This window comes from Trachemys scripta, chromosome 11, assembly GCF_013100865.1.
Source record: "Trachemys scripta elegans isolate TJP31775 chromosome 11, CAS_Tse_1.0, whole genome shotgun sequence".
Taxonomy (NCBI): domain Eukaryota; kingdom Metazoa; phylum Chordata; order Testudines; family Emydidae; genus Trachemys; species Trachemys scripta.
Window position 1 is genome coordinate 3,588,146 of NC_048308.1, and position 21,648 is coordinate 3,609,793.

General features: G+C 40.0%; 1 protein-coding gene and 1 long non-coding RNA gene across 2 annotated transcripts in view; one reads left to right on the plus strand and one right to left on the minus strand.

Moving 5' to 3' along the window:
- Positions 1-19,282, minus strand: part of LOC117884688 — a 47,766-nt gene extending 28,484 nt beyond the window's left edge. The window contains exon 1 of the long non-coding RNA XR_004647624.1: positions 19,103-19,282. This is a non-coding gene — a long non-coding RNA (uncharacterized LOC117884688). The remainder of the gene's footprint in view (positions 1-19,102) is intronic.
- Positions 1-21,648, plus strand: part of MAP3K2 (mitogen-activated protein kinase kinase kinase 2) — a 100,260-nt gene that overhangs the window by 68,354 nt on the left and 10,258 nt on the right. The window contains exons 10-16 of the mRNA XM_034785287.1: positions 2,305-2,372; positions 7,085-7,177; positions 8,369-8,575; positions 9,272-9,420; positions 11,213-11,344; positions 13,392-13,521; positions 15,422-15,599. Of these exons, the coding sequence (XP_034641178.1) occupies positions 2,305-2,372; positions 7,085-7,177; positions 8,369-8,575; positions 9,272-9,420; positions 11,213-11,344; positions 13,392-13,521; positions 15,422-15,599 (957 nt within the window). The remainder of the gene's footprint in view (positions 1-2,304; positions 2,373-7,084; positions 7,178-8,368; positions 8,576-9,271; positions 9,421-11,212; positions 11,345-13,391; positions 13,522-15,421; positions 15,600-21,648) is intronic.

The following is a 21,648-nucleotide window of genomic DNA, read 5'->3' on the forward strand; positions in this document are numbered from 1 at the left end:
AAAACAAAAGAAATAGTATTTTTTCAATTAACCTCATATCAGTACGAGGTTTCAATCTCTTTATCATGAAAGTTGAACTCACAAATGTAGAATTATGTACAAAAAAACCCTCTGCATTCAAAAATAAAACATTCTAAATCTTTAGAGCCTACAAGTCCAATCAGTCCTCCTTCTTGGTCAGCCAGTCGCTCAGACAAACAAGTTTGTTTACATTTGCAGGAGATAATGCTGCCTGCTTCTTGTTTACAATATCACCTGAAATTGAGAACAGGCATTTGCATGGCACTGTTGTAGCCAGAGTCACAAGATATTTATATGCCAGATGCCATAAAGATTCATATGTCCCTTCATGCTTCAACCACCATTCCAGAAGACATGCGTCCATGCTGATGACGGGTTCTGCTCAATAATGATCCAAAGCAGTGCAAATCGATGCATGTTCATTTTCATCATCTGAGTCAGATGCCACCAGTAGAAGGTTGATTTTTTTTTTTTTTGGTGGTTTGGGTTCTGTAATTTCCGCATCAGAGTGTTGTTCTTTTAAGACTTCTGAAAGCATGTTCCACACCTCATCCCTCTCAGATTTTGGAAGGCACTTCAGATTCTTAAATCTTGGGTTGAGTGCTATAGCTATCTTTAGAAATTTCACATTGGTATCTTCTTTACATTTTGTCAAAATTTGCAGTGAAAGTATTCTTAAAATGAACAACGTGCTGGGCCATCATCCGATACTGCTATAACATGAAATATATGGCAGAATGCCGGTAAAACAGAGCAGGAGACATACAATTCTCCCCCGAGGAGTTCAGTCACAAATTTAATTGACACATTATTTTTTTTAATGAGCATCATCAGCATGGAAGCATGTCCTCTGGAATGGTGGCCAAAGCATGAAGGGACATATGAATGTTTAGTATATCTGGCACGTAAATACCTTGCAACACCAGCTACAAAAGTACCATGCGAATGCCTGTTCTCACTTTCACATGACATTGTAAACAAGAAGCGGGCAGCATTATTTACTGTAAATTTAAACAAACTTTTTTCTCTTAGCGATTGGCTGAATAAGAAGTAGGACTGAGAGGACTTTAGAGCCTACAAAGTTTTACATTGGGTTTTTTTTCAGTGCAGTTATGTAACAAAAAAAACTACATTTGTAAATTGCAGTTTCATGATAAAGTGATTGCACTACAATACTGGTCTGAGGTTAATTGAAAAATACTATTTTGTTTTTTACAGGGCAAATATTTGTAATAAAAAAAATATAAAGTGAGCACTGTACACTTTGTATTCTGTGTTGTAATTGAAATCGATATATTTGAAAATGTAGTAAAACACCCAAAATATTTAATACATTTCAATTGGTATTCTGTTGTTTAACAGTGCAATTAATTTTTTTTGAGTTAATCGCCTGAGTTAACAGCGATTAATCAACAGCCTTAGTTTTTACCCTATTTTTTTCTAAGAAAACCAATGTAACCTTGATTGGTAGACTGAAAGTATCCTATGAAAACATTCCTTGCATAGAAATTTTTTGACTTGCCTCAACCAATCCAGAGACCCTCATTTAGTTTGCCTCTTACTTTGTTCGAGGACTCCTAACAGGGGTTTAGGCTTGTCTCTCCATTTCTGCTTCTGTTGCCTACTAGAGAAATTCTTATCTGGAAAAGGAAGATGCTGGGGTGGTATGGTTATGGAAGTGCTCTACTGCAATTGGTTGTTCTGTCTGACTGGAATCCCATCCATTCCTGTGTGGTGGCTGGGAGTTGCATAAAGACAAATTTCTAGGTAAGAAATTATTTGACCACATGAAACACCCTTAATTATTCAATAAAATTGCTTTTTAAAGTGTTTTTTATTAAATCACTTGAGCTTCACAGAAGAAAAAGGAAATCCGAGAGTTGCAAGAGACTCTGCATTTCTTTGGCAAAAGTATTTAAACAAAAATTCTTGATAAATTAATATCCTGTAACTGATGTTTGGATTTTGTTTATCCATGAAGGTGCAAGGCACGAGCTCCTGTGTGGCTTCATTGGCACTGCTTTGTGTCCACTAATAGACTGTACTAATGAGCAGTGCCATTCGTTTCCTCCCTATCCCAAGCAAGATCATCCATTGTAATTGAGATGTACAAGCTTGGTGTTTCAAAGTTGGTCCCATTCATGTTTACAAGTGCAGGAGACTGGGATAGCACATACTTTGCTGTGTAATTCAATAGTTATAAAACAGTAAGACTTAAGTGCTTGCCTGACTACTCTGACTCTCCAGTAACAGAGCATCTAAACTGTTGTCTTACACTTCTAGAGATAGCTACCCCAAATCTCGGATGCCACGAGCACAGAGCTATCCAGATAACCACCAGGAGTTTTCAGGTAGGTAAAACTACTGGGCTCATTTAGTCTTATCAGATACATCCAGCTGTAAGTAACATGTCTCAGGATGCATGTACCTAGTATATGTGATGCTTCCTTGGGCTACCCAGGGTTTTGAGGCACCTCGCTACCACCTTCCCTTAGTGTGAGGAAACCTTGTTTGTGTTTGTCATGGCTCAGCTCCCCAACTCTACCAGCCATGGCCACACAAGCACTCGCCTCTAGACCTCACAGGCCCGACTGTCCCTCTATAGGTCAGTGGTTGGCACACCCCAACCCTTGGAGCATCTCTACAGTACATCCTCTCATCCACTGGACACGCCATATTCACAGATTCACTGCTTCCAAAGAATCAAAACACCTCAGCTTACCAGTTTCACCTCAGATCATTGCTGTGCTTAACACATAGCACTTAGATTTGTTTATAGTGAAATCAAGTATAAGTTTATTTAACAAAGCATAGAGAATCAAGTAGTAGCAAGTAGAAGTATTGAAAACAAATTATTACAAATGAAATAAAATCATAACACACATTGTAGAGCCTAAACTTAACAAAATACTTATGTCTTGTAGAGTATTGCTCACCCAGAATCTTTGTAGTGCTTTACAGCCTGGCTGGCTATGTCCCGCCTTTCATGAGACAAGAGACAAGCATGTGTGTCAGTTTGCTTCCTAGGTGAAGAAATCAGTGTGTCCCTTTGGACTTCCAAGATAGACCAGACCAATCTTTTGTCTTTATTCATAAACAGAATATTCCCCTTCTGTTTGTTCCTTCTGGTCGATTTGCAATCTCTTAACTGACAGCTGGCTCAGTATATGTATAGGCATATATCTCAGGCATACAATACACAAACGGCCAAATGGGGAGATAAGTGTCTGTTACCTCCTGCCTGAAAGGAACATTTTCTGAGGTGTGTCACCACCTGGTGACCTGCCTTAATTCCAAGACCTTAAGAACATAATTTTCAATATAGATGCATAACTCCTTAAGTATTATCCAAATAGTACAGACATTTTTGCATTGATTGTAATGACTAGTGGCTACTGGCTCTCAATAGAGACCTCACATCCCACCCTTTGGTGAACTATTATGCAAATACCCAAGAGATCCCTGTGAAACCCTTTGCACTGTCTGCCAGTTGGCACCAAGGGATTTCTGGGTCACAGGATAACCAGATAATTTTTGCCTCTCATCCAAAAGCAAGAGAGACATCTTTGTCAGGTGGCAGAGGACTAGGAGTCAGACCTGGACTATAGTTCCGGTTTGCCAGTGAATAGTTGTGTAACCTTGGGTGATTTATTTAACCTGTCTGACCCTTTAATTCAGTTTTTTTCCACATGTCCCATGCCTCATTCAATGCACGGAATAGATCAATCAATTAATGGGCAGCTATTCAATATTTTGTTTGATCCTCTTTGTTCAGTATATGGTCCTAAATCTTACTTAATGCACACTATTCAACACTATTCAAACCCTTCTGCGAAGACAGGATTATTAATTTTGTCATAGGTTTTTCATTGGCACTCATCATGATAGTATTCAAGTGCTTCACAAACATCTATTAATTTATCTTCACAAAACTACTGTGAGGTGACAAGGTATTATCCCCATTTTATACATGGGGAGCTGAAGCACAGATTAAGATTAAAAGTATTCTCTAATTTTGCATGCTTAATTTGAGATGCTTGGACCTGATTTTTCAGAGTAGCTAGTATTATGTAATAGTTTTTATATTGAAGCACAACTCCAGTTGACTTGAATTGCAGTTGTGAGTGTTCAGAACTTCTACAAATTAGACCCCAGAGTCTCAAGGCAGATACCCAGAAAATGAGACGCGCACAATCAGTGGCCACCTGTGAAAAGCTTGGTTTAAATGACTTGGTTAGCATCAGACAGGAACTCTGTGGCAGAGACAATGATGGAATAAAATTTTCTGGGGCAGCATTCAACTGTCTTAACCACAGAATCTTCGTATCTCTTCCTGCTATTTCCTGCCTCAGTCACTGCAGACCTTCCAACTTCTGCACCAAATGAGGCAGTAGTCCTACAGCCAACAGCCTGCTTCGTTACACACCCCTAATTTGTCCCCAAAGTAGGTCTATCAGGTGTACTGAATGAGGCAGGAGTCCTGTGGAAAAAACAGTATATGATCATTAATTAAAGACTGTCATAATGCATACACATAAGGGAGCTTAATTAAGATTGCACAGGCAACCTTAATTCTGGCATTTCCTAACTTGTATGCTTGACTCTGCAATCTGAATTTTTTTAAGATTTTTTTTTTAAAAAAACCTATGAAATTACACTTATACACACACACACTAATTCCATCAGGTGTCATCATGTTGAACCTTTAGATCATCACATCTCTGCCACTTGAGCTAACAGACTAAATGATAGTATTAGGTTGTCATCCTCTATGTGGAGCAGCACTAACAGAAGATGAGACACATACGTTGGCAGTGGGGTTCACAGGTTTTTGCTGACAGCAGAAATGTTGAGACTCGAGAATCTTGGGTTCCATTCCAGGCTCTGGAGGGGAGTGTCCTCTGTTGGCCTACTTCCTCAAAGCTTGACCCCTTATGCCCATTCCCTCCAACCTGTCCCAGTGCTGACTCTTCCCCACTCCTGGCTTCTGATCCCAGTCTCCTTGCTCAGTCCGCTCCAGTTTCTCTTTTCTTGTCCCAGCTCCTTGTCCACAGTCTTATTGCCAGACAGCCCCCATCATTGTCCTTCCCTGGATCTTCATGCAATCTATATCTTTCTCCTGCCCCACCTCTGGTTCCCAGTCTCTCTCCCTGGGCTCCTCATCCAATTTCAGCCTCCAATCCCTACCCCCACCTCCTTGGCTCCATGTCCCAGTCTCCCCAACTCCTCGTCTAATCTCAGTGTTCCCTACTCAGACAACTGGCTACCAGCTCCTCCTCCTCTCCCGTTTCCCTCACGAACTCCCAGTGCCAGCTCCCAATTCCTAGTCTGCCTCCTCTCCAACTCCCAATCCCAGTTTCTCCACCTCCAATCCCTGTCTCACCAGGCCACTTATTCCAATCTACTCCTCTCTCTCCCTCATGGTCCAGTTTTTGTCCCTTTTGCATTCGAATGAGACAGCCTACTTCTCCACGCTGCCTGAATTCTGGCAGGAGAGTTGTTGAGAGCACATGAGAGACCAGCTACTTGCTCTCAGTTTCCATACCCAGCCTAGAGCCCCCAGTACAGGAAAAATCTTCCAGAGCCTTTGTAGCTCTGGGTTGGAGCCTGCTCAGTCAATCTTTGAGGATGGTGCATGTGAAGTCTGGTTAGTGCTAGGAGCTGAGAGGCTGGAGCAGTGAGAATGGAATCTTTGGAGATTTTAGCTGCAAAGCTCTAGCTAGCAAGTCTCAACTGAGTATGTGAAAACCATAATTTTTTGTAAAGGCTTATAACTTAGCCAGATTTGGGTGGCTTTACCAGATGGCAAAAAGACATCCTTGAAACAAAGGTCACTCCTACCCCCTGCCAAATTTCAGAAACCAGCTCCAAAGCATGCAGGTGTTAGCGCATTTCCAAGAAAAAGTCACCAGAATTTTTTAACATGGTCAAAACAATATATATTTTCCCAGCCTCATTCTCAGAAACATCTAAACCCTTTTGGCAGAAATTTTCAAGACAAATTGAGCCTGAGGCAGACAACCAGCATAGAAAATGTCAGCCCAAATGGTTAAAGTTTGGCAACGTATAAGAAACTGAAAAACAAGGGTCTTATAATGGGAAGTGTTGGACAACCCTTAATAATAGGTGGTGCAACCAGCCCGGCTTATGGTAGGAATTATGCAGTGACCTATGGATTAGTGGGTGGCAGACAACTAGATACACCAGTGCAGGAGGGGTTTAGCCATGGATGCTAGACAAACCCTTCTTATGTGTTGAACGTTAAATGAATAGAGATGCAGTGTTTCCATACACATGAAGTCTGTAGATGCCTTATAGATATTTTTACAGAAATTTATTTTTTTATTTATTAATGCAGATATCCCATCTCCTAGAACTGGAAGGGACCTTGAAAGGTCATCAAGTCCAGCCCCCTGCCTTCACTAGCAGGACCAAGTACTGATTTTGCCCCAGATCCCTAAATGGCCCCCTCAAGGACTGAGCTCACAACCCTGGGTTTAGCAGGCCAATGCTCAAACCACTGAGCTATCCCTCCCCCCCGATTCTTGCCATGAATTTTTTTTCCATTCAGCATAAACAGGACATTGCTTTTAACATTTCATGCAGAAAATTCCCACATAAACAATGCTGCAACTCCAAATAGTTTACTAACTAAGGGTTTTATATAAAAAGCTTACTTGCCAATTGAAGGAAAAAAATATATTAAGACATCATTTTCTGTTTGAATGGTATTGTAATTTTGTGCCTGCTTAGAAACAGATGGTAGCACGTTTGAGTGGATGTGATATCTAATTAAATTTATTTACTTTTTATTATTTTACTGTTTTATCATTTATAGGGACTAAAAGAACATGATTAGTAGGCTGAATGGTAATTCGCTTATCTTTATGTGCATAGCCTTCCAGTTTACAAGTCTCTTTATACAACAGTCCACTTAACTCTTAAGTGTAGGGTTGCTTTTTTAAAAAATTGCAAGACCGATTAAAATTTGGTTTGTTTTATGAATTTTTCCTTGTGTTTAAGTTTGCAGTGTATGGTCATATTTTCTTTTTGTTCCCCATAGACTATGATATCCCAATATTTGAGAAATTTGGAAAAGGCGGGACTTATCCCCGAAGGTATCATATTTCATATCATCACCAAGATTACAATGATGGTGAGCATGGGACACTGTAACATTTTCAATATTTATTCTTTTTTTCAAAAATTAAGTTGAAAGAGTTAACGTTATAATCAGAAAATGTTGAAAAGAGAAGCAAACAGGTGTTCTCTCTGAAATAAAAGTAAAGCACGCTTAAAGTTAATCACAAATCTGAGTTTAGGTACCTAAATTAAAGTAGCCTGATTTTCAAAGATGCTGACTACAACAGCTCCTGTGAAGATGTAGATTAGAGCATTAGAGAATCATGGGAGCAGCTGTACATGGAAACCTTCTCTGCCAAAAGCCTATGCACAAACTATACAGAACATATAATGAATGCCATGAGTAATTGTGATTGTTTACTACCCAGAATAAACTTCACTCTTATTCAATCTGGAATGGCATAGAGTAGCTAAGTTGTCGCTCCTGTTTACTGATTCTCATAATAAAAGAGGAGAAGAATATGTCATGAAATTGAAAAGCAATAAATTTAAAACTCAAAAATACTTGTTTACCTAATGCATAATTAACCTGTGGAACTAATTGCTGGAAGGTATTGTATTTCAAAACAAGATAAGACATTTGGATAATGAGTTGCATTAGATAGACAAAAAGGAGGGGGAGGAATCCATGCTTCAGGGTATGTCAACCACTAACTGATGGGAGCTAGGAAGAAACTTCTACAGGCAGGTAATTCCCATAGTGTCCATTATGGACTGTCTTTCATCTTCATCTGAACTTAAACACCCTCTGTGTGAGGATACCTCACTAGATGGACTATTAGAACTCTAGTGTATCTTTGGTTTGTTTTTCAGGAATACATATAGCCTCTCATAGCAGTGAAGATAGAAGTATTGTTCCCTTTGGAACTTGTTTCAATTTTCTTCAAACCATCAGAAGAAAGAGTCACTTAATTATGAAACTATTTGCAGGAATTTTAGACGTACTTATGCACTGCTCCCAGCTAGTCAGTCTTGGACTAAGTCATTAAGCTAGTTTAAGTCTGATATCTACAGGTAGGCATTTTGCACGCTTTCCCTCTCAGCAGGCTGAACCAGTAACTTTCATTATCATTCCATCATATTCTATGAAAGGTTTGAACTGTTACGTTTTCAGTGCACACTTCATGAAGTATGCATACACCTATTGTTTAGTACTTATTCTTCATGGTACAGTATTATAGGTAGTCTTTGTGCATCATTACAGGTCGTAAAACTTTTCCAAGGGCCAGAAGGACCCAGGGGAACAGCTTCCGGTCTCCAGTCAGTTTCAGCCCCACCGATCACTCCCTGAGTACAAGCAGTGGGAGTAGCACCTTTACTCCAGAGTATGAGGAGACCAGAATGAGAAGAAGGGGAAGTGACATAGACAATCCTACCCTGTCAGTAATGGACATCAGCCCACCTAGCCGCTGTAAGTTAAAAAGGCACATTACGGTCTTCAAAGGAAAATTTTAAAAAAATCTTGTTCAATATATAATACACCAGAATTGACAAAATTACTAAAATACATGTTATTAAAGGCATACCCATAATATTACATTATTACATTATAATTATAACTTACATTATATTACAACTAATCACTACAGGTTTTCTGAACATTTAATAATGTTAATATACATCTGGACCTGAAGTAGTAAGATGCTTACCAGTCAAATAACTTTATTTACTCTTGCTGCTATGGGTCGAATTTTTTTGTTTTGATAAACGGGGGACTTAATTAGTATGGTTGGGTGTATGTGTTTATACTAGATACGTATACTTTGTAGTTGCTGTAGATCATGACTTGTTTTTAAAGGGTACTCTTAAAATACTTGGATGATTAAATGTATTTTAGTCTCCTTTTCAGGTACTTAGTAGGTACCTCAGATGTGTGTATCTTGTACTTATGTGTTTGGATGTACTTTTATGGATAAAATATAGGTTATTAGGTAGCTGACAGGATCACTTTTTCTATTTAGAGGAAATTTTATAAATCCATGCTTTTTACATGGAGATTTAAAATTAAAAAAGTCTTTTTTCAAGTGTTTTATTTTTGTGTTCCAGTTTTTATTGAACAACTGAATAACAAACTCATTCTAAAAACAAAACATACTTATATTTTCAGCACCACGAGCACCAACTAACTGGAGACTTGGCAAGCTGCTGGGTCAAGGTGCTTTTGGCAAAGTATATCTATGTTATGACGCTGACACCGGAAGAGAATTGGCTGTTAAACAAGTTCAATTTGACCCTGACAGTCCAGAGACGAGCAAGGTAAGAGACCCTGAAATAAATATTTGTAAAGGTATCACTGTAAGAGTGGTTTTCTGTATGGTCTAAACCGATGTTGCTTTTTGCTTTCACTTCATTTTATGAATGTTTGAGGATGTGTACTTCTATGAGTCAGTACGATAAAAAGACATTCTGTTTCATTAAAATCTTCATGAAAATAACTGTTGAATGATTATAGTATTATGTAGCACATGATTTCATCTTCAAATATATCTCTTTGAAACTAACATGTATTAACAAATTCAACACAGCCTGAAACTATAAAGCTAAACAGTAATCTAACACGGAAGGTACATTCTACAGAAATATTACTTCAAGTAGTAAAGTGAAAAATATAGGAACCTAGCATACATTAGTTTTGTTTTATAATGAAACCAATAGAGAATGTTATGATAAAGAACACTGTTTCATGGATATGACTGCAGTTACGTACAAATTGACATTATAGGTAAAGTCCAATGCCAATGAACGTTTTATAATTGATCCCCTATATTGCTCTCCCAAGAGCATTGTTTTAGTGCTTTTGTTGAGTATTTTCATATGTCTAATCTGAACTTGTCCTTCTTTAAAAACAGTTAGTCAGAAAAGAGACAATGTAAAAATGGCACCATGTTACTGCCCGGATCTTGTTTGTATTCCAAGTTGTAGCTGCCAGTTTTACTGACAGAAATAAATTCTTCTTTTCATTCATTAGGATTCCATAGTCAGTCCAGTTGTGGGGAGAGTGGGCTGGATTCCATTGCGGCTTCTGCGTCATCTGCAGAATTGACTGGCTGACTTCCAGCTGTAGACTCTATTACTGCTGATGGCATAGGAGCTAGACAGAACAAAGATTGACTTGCAGCTGTAGTTTTTAGTGCTGATTGCTTTAAAAATAACCAAATTGCTTTGGAAATCATAGAGGCGGTAAACATAGAACCACATGATGCCATTTTTGCAGTAGTTACCTTTCAGAAGATACCCAAACTTGCCATTACTTCTTGTAACACACCCATGGCAACATCAAGAAAATTTTCTCCCTCTAATTTTGGAGTACCACAAGTGTTCTGTGATGGATAAGTACCAAGTTTTGATGAAGGGCTTCCACATGGAATCTCTGGAATGCTTAACATTCTAAATCATAGCTATTTTTAATTAACTTGTATAGGGAAATTTATAACAGGGAATAAATGGCTTTTCCACCCTTAACCGCTTCCATGCTATAAAAATAAATAATAAAATAAAATAGATCTGGGAGGAAAAAACCTAAAATATGTAATTAATTGTGAACTATAGTTTAGATTGATAAATGTGTTGCTTATTTGGCATAACTTGAGATAAGCTTTTAAGAACTAATTCCAGTGATACCTGAAGGAAGACTTAATTTGAGAATTTTTCATCCAACTGAAAATTTGTAACATAATATTACAGTACAGCTCTTGAATTCATCGGCATTTTAAAATAAAGTACCTGGCAGGTTCTTGTTTCTGAGTATGTGAGATTGATTCTTGAAATCAAAAGAAACTGAAATAACTGGAAAATATCCCTAAAGAATATGTAGAAGTCACACATTTCTTAGATTATGCTGTAGCTCTGCTCTCCCTCATTCTAGTGCTGATGTTTTCTAACAAGAAAATGTGTTAACTTTGCACAAACTGCAGAGTAAACCCTCTACTTAATTTAGATTCCCCAAAAGCTTCTCCATAAAGTCAGTCTTGTTAACAGAAATCTAAAAGTTGTGTGAGATGATTTGTCTCTTAACTATAGTAAGCTTTACTGAATATTTTCTTTTCAGGAGGTAAATGCACTTGAATGTGAGATTCAGCTGTTGAAAAACCTGCTGCATGAAAGAATTGTTCAGTATTATGGCTGCTTGAGGGATCCCTCTGAAAGAACACTCTCTATATTCATGGAATACATGCCAGGGGTAAGCAAGAGAGCTCATTGCAGGCAATCATTTCTAAAGAATGTGTGCCGAGCGTCTAAATTGGGGTTCTCAAACTGAGGGTCATGACCCCTCAGGGGGTCACAAGGCTATTACAGGCAGAAGGGGGGTTGCGAGCTCTCAGCCTCCATCCTCAAACCCCGCTCCACCTTCAGCATTTATAATAGTGTTTAATATGTTTTAATTTATAAGGTGGGTCGCGCTCAGAGGCTTGCTGTGTGAAAGGGATCACCAATACAAAAGTTTGAGAACCAGTGATCTAAATGGATAAGATTTGCAGGAGCACAAACAGATGTTAAGGAAATGTCTGATAATAAATTATTAACCAAAGACAGACAACTGCATTATAACATTATTTGACTTTTGCCTACTGTAAATAATTGCTTATTAATTCAGAATTAGAATAATTTAGAGTACAATATTTGCGTGCTTCTGGCTGACTACTTTTTGCAACAAATGTCTTTTTAAAAACAGTTTTGTGAGCTTTTTTTAACAACTTTTAATCATGTATCTCAAGTTTAACATTCCTGTTTCAGTTTGCATCCACCTCCAGCTTGACCGTGTTCTAGAGATGCTTCTAACAGATGAGGGATATATACAGCTGCCTCTTGAACCAGTTAGCAAGCCTACGAAGGGAGTATCACAGTAGCCATACATAGGACTCAGGGCCGGCACAACCCATTAGGCGACCTAGGCGGTCGCCTAGGGCACTAACATTTGGGGGGTGGCAACCGTGGCGGCCAGCTCTTTGGTCGCCCCAGTCATCGGCAGTATTTCGAGGGCGGGACCTTCCGCCGACTCAGTCGAGGGCAGTAGTTCGGGGGCAGGACCTTCCGCCGCCTAGGGCGGCAAAAAAGCTGGCAGCGTTCCTGGTAGAACTCCTGTTGACTTGGGGAGAGACAGATCAAGCTTGAGTTCTAAGGTTTAGATCTCTCTCTTAGTGCATTGGGCACTATTACCAGGTAACTGCGTCAGCCAGTCAAAGATGTTATGAGGGCAAAAACTAGTTAATAATAGCCAGCGATAAGTTGAAAATTAGATCTTGCAGCTGTCTTTTTGTTGGCACAGAGGTGTGTGTTGTACTGTCCCTCCTATCTGCCTACTCCTTTATGGAAATATTTTGCTTTCTGAAAACTGCAGATTTTCACTTATTCACAAAATAGAACAAGCAGACGTGAGAATAGTAAGATGCGGTTGTTTCATGTATCCCTAAATGTTCATAAATAATTGCTGCATTCTAGTTTGTTGTTGTAAGGCTGCACAGAAGAAAAATTAGGATTTTAGATGAGACGAGGATCTCATTTTAGAGACTTCTTAGATTTTCTGAGATCTGGAGGACAGAGTTTCAAAGTATTCAGTTTTAAAGACATGTATAGTTTTAGGTTTTTGTCTTGATACTGTTCCTTTTTAACCCATTAAATGTGTGTAATTTAAAATGGCCAACCCAAATTACAACTGATGTTTTTCTAAATATCTTAATACAGACTGAGACTTTTTTATGCCAAGTTTCTGCCTGTTGTTTTATTGAGACCTAAAACTTATCAAATAACATTTTTTTAAATGTCATGTTCTGGGTTGTCCAGTGCGTTTTTTCTCTGTTTGTTGTCGCTCCGAGTGTAAGATGGATTGGGGTACAGTCAATGGCTGTGTCATGTACAGTGCCAAAAACAGCATCATGTAACTAGTAAATCTCTTAAAAAATCCTGCTTAGAATGAAAATACTCTACTGTATTGCCTGTACAGTAGCTCAGCGGCATTTACACTATTTGGTATTTTAAAAATTCATTGTCTGATAACATTTCTGTGTATCGTTATGCTCCTGTTAAAGGCTGAATCATTTAGTTTAGCTGGAGATATAACTGCTTATGTGAATTAAGCTGATCCGGAGAAGTTATAGAGCCTTGCATCTCTAAATTTTCTGGTACAAACTTCATACAATCCAGTTATTTTTTAATAATGGTTAAAGATAGAATAATTTATCATTCTTAAAAGTGCTGTAATTATTAATACTTTTTCTTTTTGGCCACAGGGTTCCATTAAGGACCAGTTAAAAGCATATGGAGCACTCACAGAGAATGTGACCCGAAAATACACACGGCAGATTTTGGAGGGAGTTTACTATTTGCACAGTAATATGATTGTACATAGAGATATTAAAGGTAATTAAAGAAGAGATGTGAGTGAGTTCTTCTTTCTCTAATCCAAATAAGCAACATGACTTGAAACATTTGACGCTTCATAAACCAAAGGGAAATTATTGCAATAAAATTAAAGTGTCACTGCTAAGTTTGTGATGCCAGAATATTGGCTTAACTTCAAGTAGTTCCATCAGGATTTACTTCACTAGTCCAGTCTTTGTAATGTTTTTCAAATCTGAAAATTGCCAATGTTGCAAACTAAGAAAAAAATGTTTTAGTGAGTAATAGGATACTAATAGGGATATATATGACTGTTTTAATAGCAGGACTTTTCAAAATGATGTTTATGAGCAACAATCCAGAGAACACAATGTTGAAACCCTTAGCGAGCGTGATTAAATCTGGTGGACATAACAATATCATAGCAGCGAAAATTGCTACATTATTTTCCTGTTTGTGTCAATATAATTTTAAAGTAAATTTCAAGGTGACAAGATTTAATCTATCATGCTTATACCAAGTTAAATAAATTTGTAAACATAAAAGTATGTCATTTAGTTTGAACATGATATGAAGATGCAGATTTTCTGAGTGCTCTAGGCACTTTCCTTCCTTACTTCACTTCTTTCTTACCCACCCAGTTCCCTTTTATTCATTCTTAATGTAAGATAGATTTGGCAAGTCAATAACTTTCTCAGAAAGTCCATAGAAAGGACCTCCATAATTCTCAGGGGTTGCAAATCAGTGTCAGGGAGTTGTGGCCCCCCTGCCATTTTTATATTGCTAAATGGGGGGGATAGGTAGTCCTGGTTAGAGGAGTGAAGACCCCTAGAGCACTCTGATAATGGAAAAGATTGAGAAGCACTGAGTTAATCCAGTCTTTTTTTTTTTTTTCAAATTGGTCAATTTTTGAAGGATATGGAGACAACCTGCAAACTCTCAGATGACAGAGGTGCCCCTGATATTCTGCCCTCTGAATTTTGACTTGCTTTTTGTACATTAAATTAATTCAAATGTGACTTCATCTAAGATTAGAATCAAGCTCCATATATTCCACAGCAAGAACTCTTAACTCTGCAGCAACATCACTTTATTCTAAGGCCATGAAATAGTCTCTTGTCCCCATCCCCATCACTACTGCCAGTACACACACAGCTATGGCTCAGAGTGGAAAATATTCATTAATGTAAAATTTGTTCATGATCATCAGTGGTGGGATTTGATTATGTTCTCCGGGTGGCCCAGTTCCACTACCTGGGCCTCAGATCCCAGGATAAACAACGAGGAGTCCTTGTGGCACTGTGGGTTTTAGCCCACGAAAGCTTATGCACAAATAAATTTGTTAGTCTCTAAGGTGCCACAAGGACTCCTTGTTGTTTTGCTGATACAGACTAACACGGCTACCATTCTGAAACAGATCCCAGGATGTTGCCCAGAGAACTCAGCTCAGATCCTCCTTCTCCTCATAAGAGTCAGGAAAGTTGGAAGCAGCTAGCTTTAGCGGTTTCCCTCCTAATTGTCCTAGTCTCTTGCTTCCTAGCTTACCAAACTACACTTCATCTCCTCCTGGTCCTTAGATGCAAGCTGTTTGAGTGAGACAAATAGGGCAGGTGATGCCTCAGGACTATATTATTCAGACTCTCTGCAGATGCAGGTAGATGACACCGCATCAGTTACACTTGGTTCACATTTCTGAGGGGTTTTTGCCTGCAACCATAAGGGCTAGAAATATTTTTTAAAATGAAAGCTCAGATTCTAGAGAACAGTTCTGAGGCCAGGGGCAAGTTCTGTGCCATGTAATATGCTGGGTCGTTATTATAATGCATCAGTTAAATGAAGTGTGTGTTGATGCCATTCACGCTCATGCAGTTTGATGGGCTTTTACTGAATATAAAGCAGAGATTTTTCTTTTTTCTTCCAGGAGCAAATATTCTGCGGGATTCAGCAGGCAATGTGAAGCTAGGTGATTTCGGTGCCAGCAAGCGACTTCAGACTATCTGTCTCTCTGGCACGGGAATGAAATCTGTCATGGGGACTCCATACTGGATGAGTCCCGAAGTTATCAGTGGAGAAGGGTATGGGAGAAAAGCAGATATCTGGTATGTCAAAGAGCTATTCTAATGAAAGAAAGCTACACACTACCCCAGAGGAGATGGTTTCACAGCAAAATTTAAATGTTCATTATTTTAAGCGTGAGCGCTCTCATTATGTGTTTTTTGGTTGCCCAAGGTGAAAACAAGCTGTGTAGGCAACAAAGAATATATTTTGGGGGTGGGAAGATCAGTTAACACTAAACAGATGCGTCTTTGTTTATCGGCAACTGTGCTGACTGACTTAGGACCACAAGAGAAGACTTTGGACCAAGCTCACATGAAGTTAAGCCTATAGGGCATACTTGTAAATACTAGAGGGGCACTAACATAGGAAAATGTCACAATTAATTCAGTTCAGTGATTAATGAAAGTTACCTAAGTAGCATTTGCCCAAACCATATCATGAATACTACCATGTTGAGAGGGGAAGAGTCTAATTTGTTTTAGTTTTGTTTCTTCCTTCTGCTCCCTTATATACTAAAGGTCTCTACCATATGTTAACTGGGTGGATTACATGTTGAGTTTACTTAGCTATCAAGCAAAATATAAGCACCAACATATTTTATACTGAAGCTTTTATTTAAAAAAAGAAACTGCAGCATTCAGAGCAGTACAGCTAAGGGAGCATTGTGATTTGAAGAGCTCTTTGAGTGAAATGACACTGAGCAATTTGCAACTGCATTGTACTCTGGATGCTTGATACTCAAAAGGTCTCATAAATTAATAATTTCATTTATATAGTGTGCCATTCCCGATCAAAATGCTTGGGACACAGAACACACAATGAAATATCACTGTCTTTCAAGAATGAGAATAATTCTTCTTTGAGTGCTGTCCCTGTGGGTGCTCCATTTCAGGTGCTGGTGCATCCCAGCGCCACAGATCGGAGATTTTTGGTGGTAGTGCCTGGTCGGGACGCCCGTGCACAGTAACTGTTTCACGGTGCCATTGGCACTTCATTTAGTGCTCGCGCGTCCCAACCCCCCTCATTCCTTCTCAACCGTCCTCAGCTGCAAACAGAGCTCCAACGGCAGTGTTACAAAATTACATAGAAAAGAATTAGAAATAGTTATTAAAGTTTAGTCCTCAGTAGTTAGTTAGTTCATTGTTAGTCTTGGGTTTCTGTTTTAACCATTTAGACTTTCCCTTTTAAAAAAAACAAAACCCACTCGGGAGTTCACCCTTTCCCCTGTTTCATTTATTTGTCCCACGACTTAAGTTGGACTCTGAAAATGCCAGGCTCTCCTGGGTTTAAAAGATGCACTTTGTAAGGACGCGATGCCTGTCTCTGATGGACACTCAGTATGTCCACTGCTTACAGGAGGAGCACATTCCTCAAAAATGCTCTCATTGCAGCAACCTTTAAGCCAAAGCGAGGAACAGGATTTCTGACTTAGGGATTTCTCCATAAGAATCATTTTAACACCATCATCTGTTTCGGGAACAATCCCATCGAGTGATTCACCAGAAACCGCCTCCCTGGACAGAGCGAGTACCCTCTCCTCTAGAAAGTCGAGGAACAGGGAGACATCTGCCCATGAAAATGTCGGAGATACCAACCTTGTCATAGCAATAGAGACACAACTGTACAGCGACAATAGAGACCTTTCGACGAAGACAAAGGCACAGACCACAGAGACATCACCTACCCAGTCTCAGGTTGCGATGTCCCAAGCACCATCAAATAAGACGCAATTTTGAAGCGTTGGTCGAGGGTCTGACAGACCTCTGCCGAGCACCAGCACCACTAGAACAAGCAACCCGAATTTTTGGTCATCGACTCTGACCATTTTACCATATGTGGACCACTATCACCATGGACTGCTAGGTTTTGGAGCTCATCCAAACAGATTATACCATCCCCTTTACCTCCATCCCACCTACCCACCCCCCTTCCTGGTCCCTCTTCAGGGACCCTTCTCATGAGCACCTATTGAGACAAGAAGTATATCACGTTCTACAATTAGGGATCGTGGAACAAGTTCCAACACAACACAGAGGGAAGGGGTTTTATTTCCATTATTTCCTGACTCAAAAGAAAAACGGAGGTTGGAGACCCATACTAGATCTCAGACAACTCAACAAATTTGTCTGCACCCACAGTTCAAAATGATCACACTGAACTCGATCATCCCAGCGCTGGAAAAGGGGGACTGGTTCTCAGCCTTTGACCTACAAGATGCTTATTTTCAGATTACCATCCATCCTGCTCACAGACAATTCCTACAGTTCACATTGGGACAAGATCACTTCCGAAACAGAGTACTACCATTCGGACTGTCAACAGCCCCACAAGTCTTTACCAAAACCCTAGTGGTGGTAGCTGCTCATTTGCATAGACTGGGAATACTGATATTCCCATACTTAGACAATTGTCTACTAAAAGGCCCTACCAGGACGGAAACATTACACATCGCTTGACAAACAATCTCTTTTTCACTCCCTAGGGCTACAAATCAACTAAAGAAACCTACCCTAACTCTCGTACAACAACTGGACTTTATAGGACCACACCTGGACTCAGTGGAGGCCAAAGCATCGCTCCCGATGCCCCGATTCACAGCACTGACCTCCCTTATATTGGTGGCCTCAGGCTGCCCGTGGATGTCTGCATGTACCTGCTTACAAGTCTGGGGACATATGGCGGCCATCCCTTTTGTTGTAAAACACGCCAGTCTACACCTGTGCTGCCTTCAAGGATGGCTGAATTCGGTATATATTCCACGAAAGCACAGCCTACACAAAGGACTCATGCCGACCCTAGAGGTCCTACATTCACTACGATGGTGAACAAACCCAATAAACGTTTGCTCAGGCATCCTGTTTCAACAGGATCTGCTATCCATACAAATGACAACAGATGCCTCACTGATCGGATGGGGAGCTCACCTAAACCAACATACAACCCAAGGCATGTGGTCCCCTACAGAAACACACTTACATATCAACCTGTTCAAATTACACGCAGTCCGCAACACATGTCTATATTTCCTCCCTATTATACAAGGAAAAACTATAAGCATCCTGATGGACAACATCGTATGTATGCTCTATATAAACTGTCAGGGTGGGGCATGTTCCTACTCCTTATGCACGGAGGCCTTAAAACTATGGAATTGGTACATAAAACACTACATCTTTGTTATAGTAGCATACCCACCAAGGCCGACTGAACACGATGGCAGACACTTTCAGCAGACAGTTTTTCCAAGCGCACTAATGGGAACTGAATGACAAAATAACACAACACGTATTTCACATGTGGGGATCACCACACATAGATCTGCTCGCGACATCAGTAAAAAAGGAATGCACAAAGTTTTTGCTCACGAGCAGGACTCTGAGCATAATCCCTGGGGGACGCTTTCCTCATCAAATGGAATGCTCCTCTGCTATACGCATTCCCACCGATATCTCTAATCTCCAGAGTGATGCACAAAATACGAAGCGACAGGGCCAAAATAATACTCATAGTACCGACATGGCCCAGACAGACATGGCTCCCTTACCTGACACGGATGGCGATTTGCACACCATTCACTCTCCCTCGACTGCGCAATCTTCTTTCTCAGAACAATAGCCAAATCCTCCATCTGGACCTGGACAAATTTCACCTGAAGGCATGGCTCCTTCATGGCTCTGCCCCAACGAACTAAACTGCTCAAAACACATAAAACAAGTGTTAATAAACCGCAAGAAACACATGTGTACTACCTACCTCCAGAAATGGAAAAGATTCTTCCTATGGTGCCAAAACTAACAAATAGCTGCAAACCGGGCATCATTTCCACTAATCATGGATTGATTATTATCCCTAAAGAACTCAGGGCTTGCTATGAGCTCACATGTAGAGTTCATCCTGTGGCCATCATGGCCTTCCATCAACAGGTAGACGGGATGTCGGGTATTCGCCCACCCGATTACTAAGCGATTCCTAACGGGCATACAGAATATGTACCCAGACATCCGAGAACCCAAGTCTGCTTGGGACTTAAATCGGTTCTTAGAAGTCTAACCAGAGCCCCTTTCAAACCCATAGTCAAATGCTCATTACTTCACTTATCTATGAAAGTGGCATTCCTGGTCGCCATTACATCTGCGCGAAGAGTCAATGAGATGGGGGCTGTCACGGCTCACTCCTCAAACACAATATTCTTCAAGGATAAAGTGACACTTAGGGTGTGTTCTAAGTTTATGCCCAAGATATAGTCTTCATTCCACCTCAACCAGCCAATTCACTTACCTGCATTCCATCCAAAATCACACACTAATGCTCAAGAGGTGGCCCTGCACACATTGGATATGTGCCATGCCTTAGCTTTTTATCTAGACAAAACGAAGCCCTTCTGTAAATCACCTCGACTTTTTGTGTCAACAGAATGATCAAAGGGCTCTGCCATATCGACGCAAAGATTATCCAAATGGATATCCAGCTGTATGCTTACATGCTATTCATCACACAACACTGAAGCCCCTCCAGGCATCAGAACCCACTCGACAAGAGCTTTAGCTGTCTCCATAGCATTCCTACACAATGTTCCCATTCTAGACATCTGCAGGATGGCCACCGGGGCCTCTGAACACACATTCACGAACCACTATGCAATTACTCTCGGTTCAAGCTTGGACACACAACTAGGTCTCACTGTACTAGCCTAAGCAACGAACTCCACTCTGAAGTCCCTTCCATCCTCATGAGGGCACTGCTCTACGTTCACCTGAAGTGGAGCACCCACAGGGACACACATCTCAAAGAACCTCATTTACTGCACAAGGTGAATAATCTTCTCATATAGGGCCATCTATTGTAAAACACCTTTTTTGGCAGGGCGAGGAGGAAACATTAAATGACTTTCAGAAGTAGGGATAGATTAAAATGAGACTGATTTATGTTTCCACATTATAAAGTCTATCTTAGCAAAAGCACAGTTGGCAGGTGATATCAACCATGAGGGAATTCCTTACAAAACACATGGCATGTTAGCACAGAGAACCAACAGTACAGACCTAAAGGAACATGTTGCCAAGGGCAACATCATTAAGGGCTTTATAAACAGTAGTGCCACACTTAAAGCAGCTAGCATAAAGGACACAGGTCAGTAAAATATAATCAGAATAATTCAGACCAGTGAGCAGTTGTGTCCTACTGTACTTTGAACAATGGAGAACCCCAACGGTGTTGCTGTTGTAAAGTTATAGCTGGTAAATAAGCAGACCCAATTGTACAATTGAGAAACACTTGTACCAAGATAGAGACCTGGCTTTCTGTGGAAAGGTTATAGTGAAAAACGACACAAATTTTATTAACTTGTTTCACTGTTGCTGAACATATTCTTCAGCAAGTGCAGATGTGAAGAAGCGAGCCTCCTGTTAGGCAGTCGTGCTGTTGGGCGGAGGACTATATAGGTCAGGGGCAGGCAACCTATGGTACGCGTACCAAAGGCAGTGCATGAGCTGATTTTCAGTGGCACTCACACTGCCCGGGTCCTGGCCACCGGTCCGGGGGGCTGTGCATTTTAATTTAATTTTAAATGACACTTCTTAAACATTTTAAAAACCTTATTTACTTTACATACAACAATAGTTTAGTTATATATTATAGACTTATAGAAAGAGACCTTCTAAAAACGTTAAAATGTATTACTGGCACGCGAAACCTTAAATTGGAGTGAATAAATGAAGACTCGGCACACCACTTCTGAAAGGTTGCCGACCCCTGATATAGGTCATCCATTTGGCAATATCTTTCAGATATTTCTTTGGAACAGAGACTGAATTGGCAAGGCCTATGGAGCCTTGATGTACTGCTAGTATTCTCTCTACTCAGTGTTTAGAAATCATTTCAACCTAAGTTGGTATGTATAATGAAGCAATTGATTAATAAGCTCTAGACTGCCTTGCAAACTCTCCTGCTAATGAACTGACAACCACAGAAATTGTATGCCCTAAACCAAAGGGGGAGGAAGAAACTGTCTGTTGCAGCCTGATTTTAAACATTGTAATTTTCAGTATTTAATGCATTGTAATGAGTGTCGTCACCTTAAACATGTTTTTA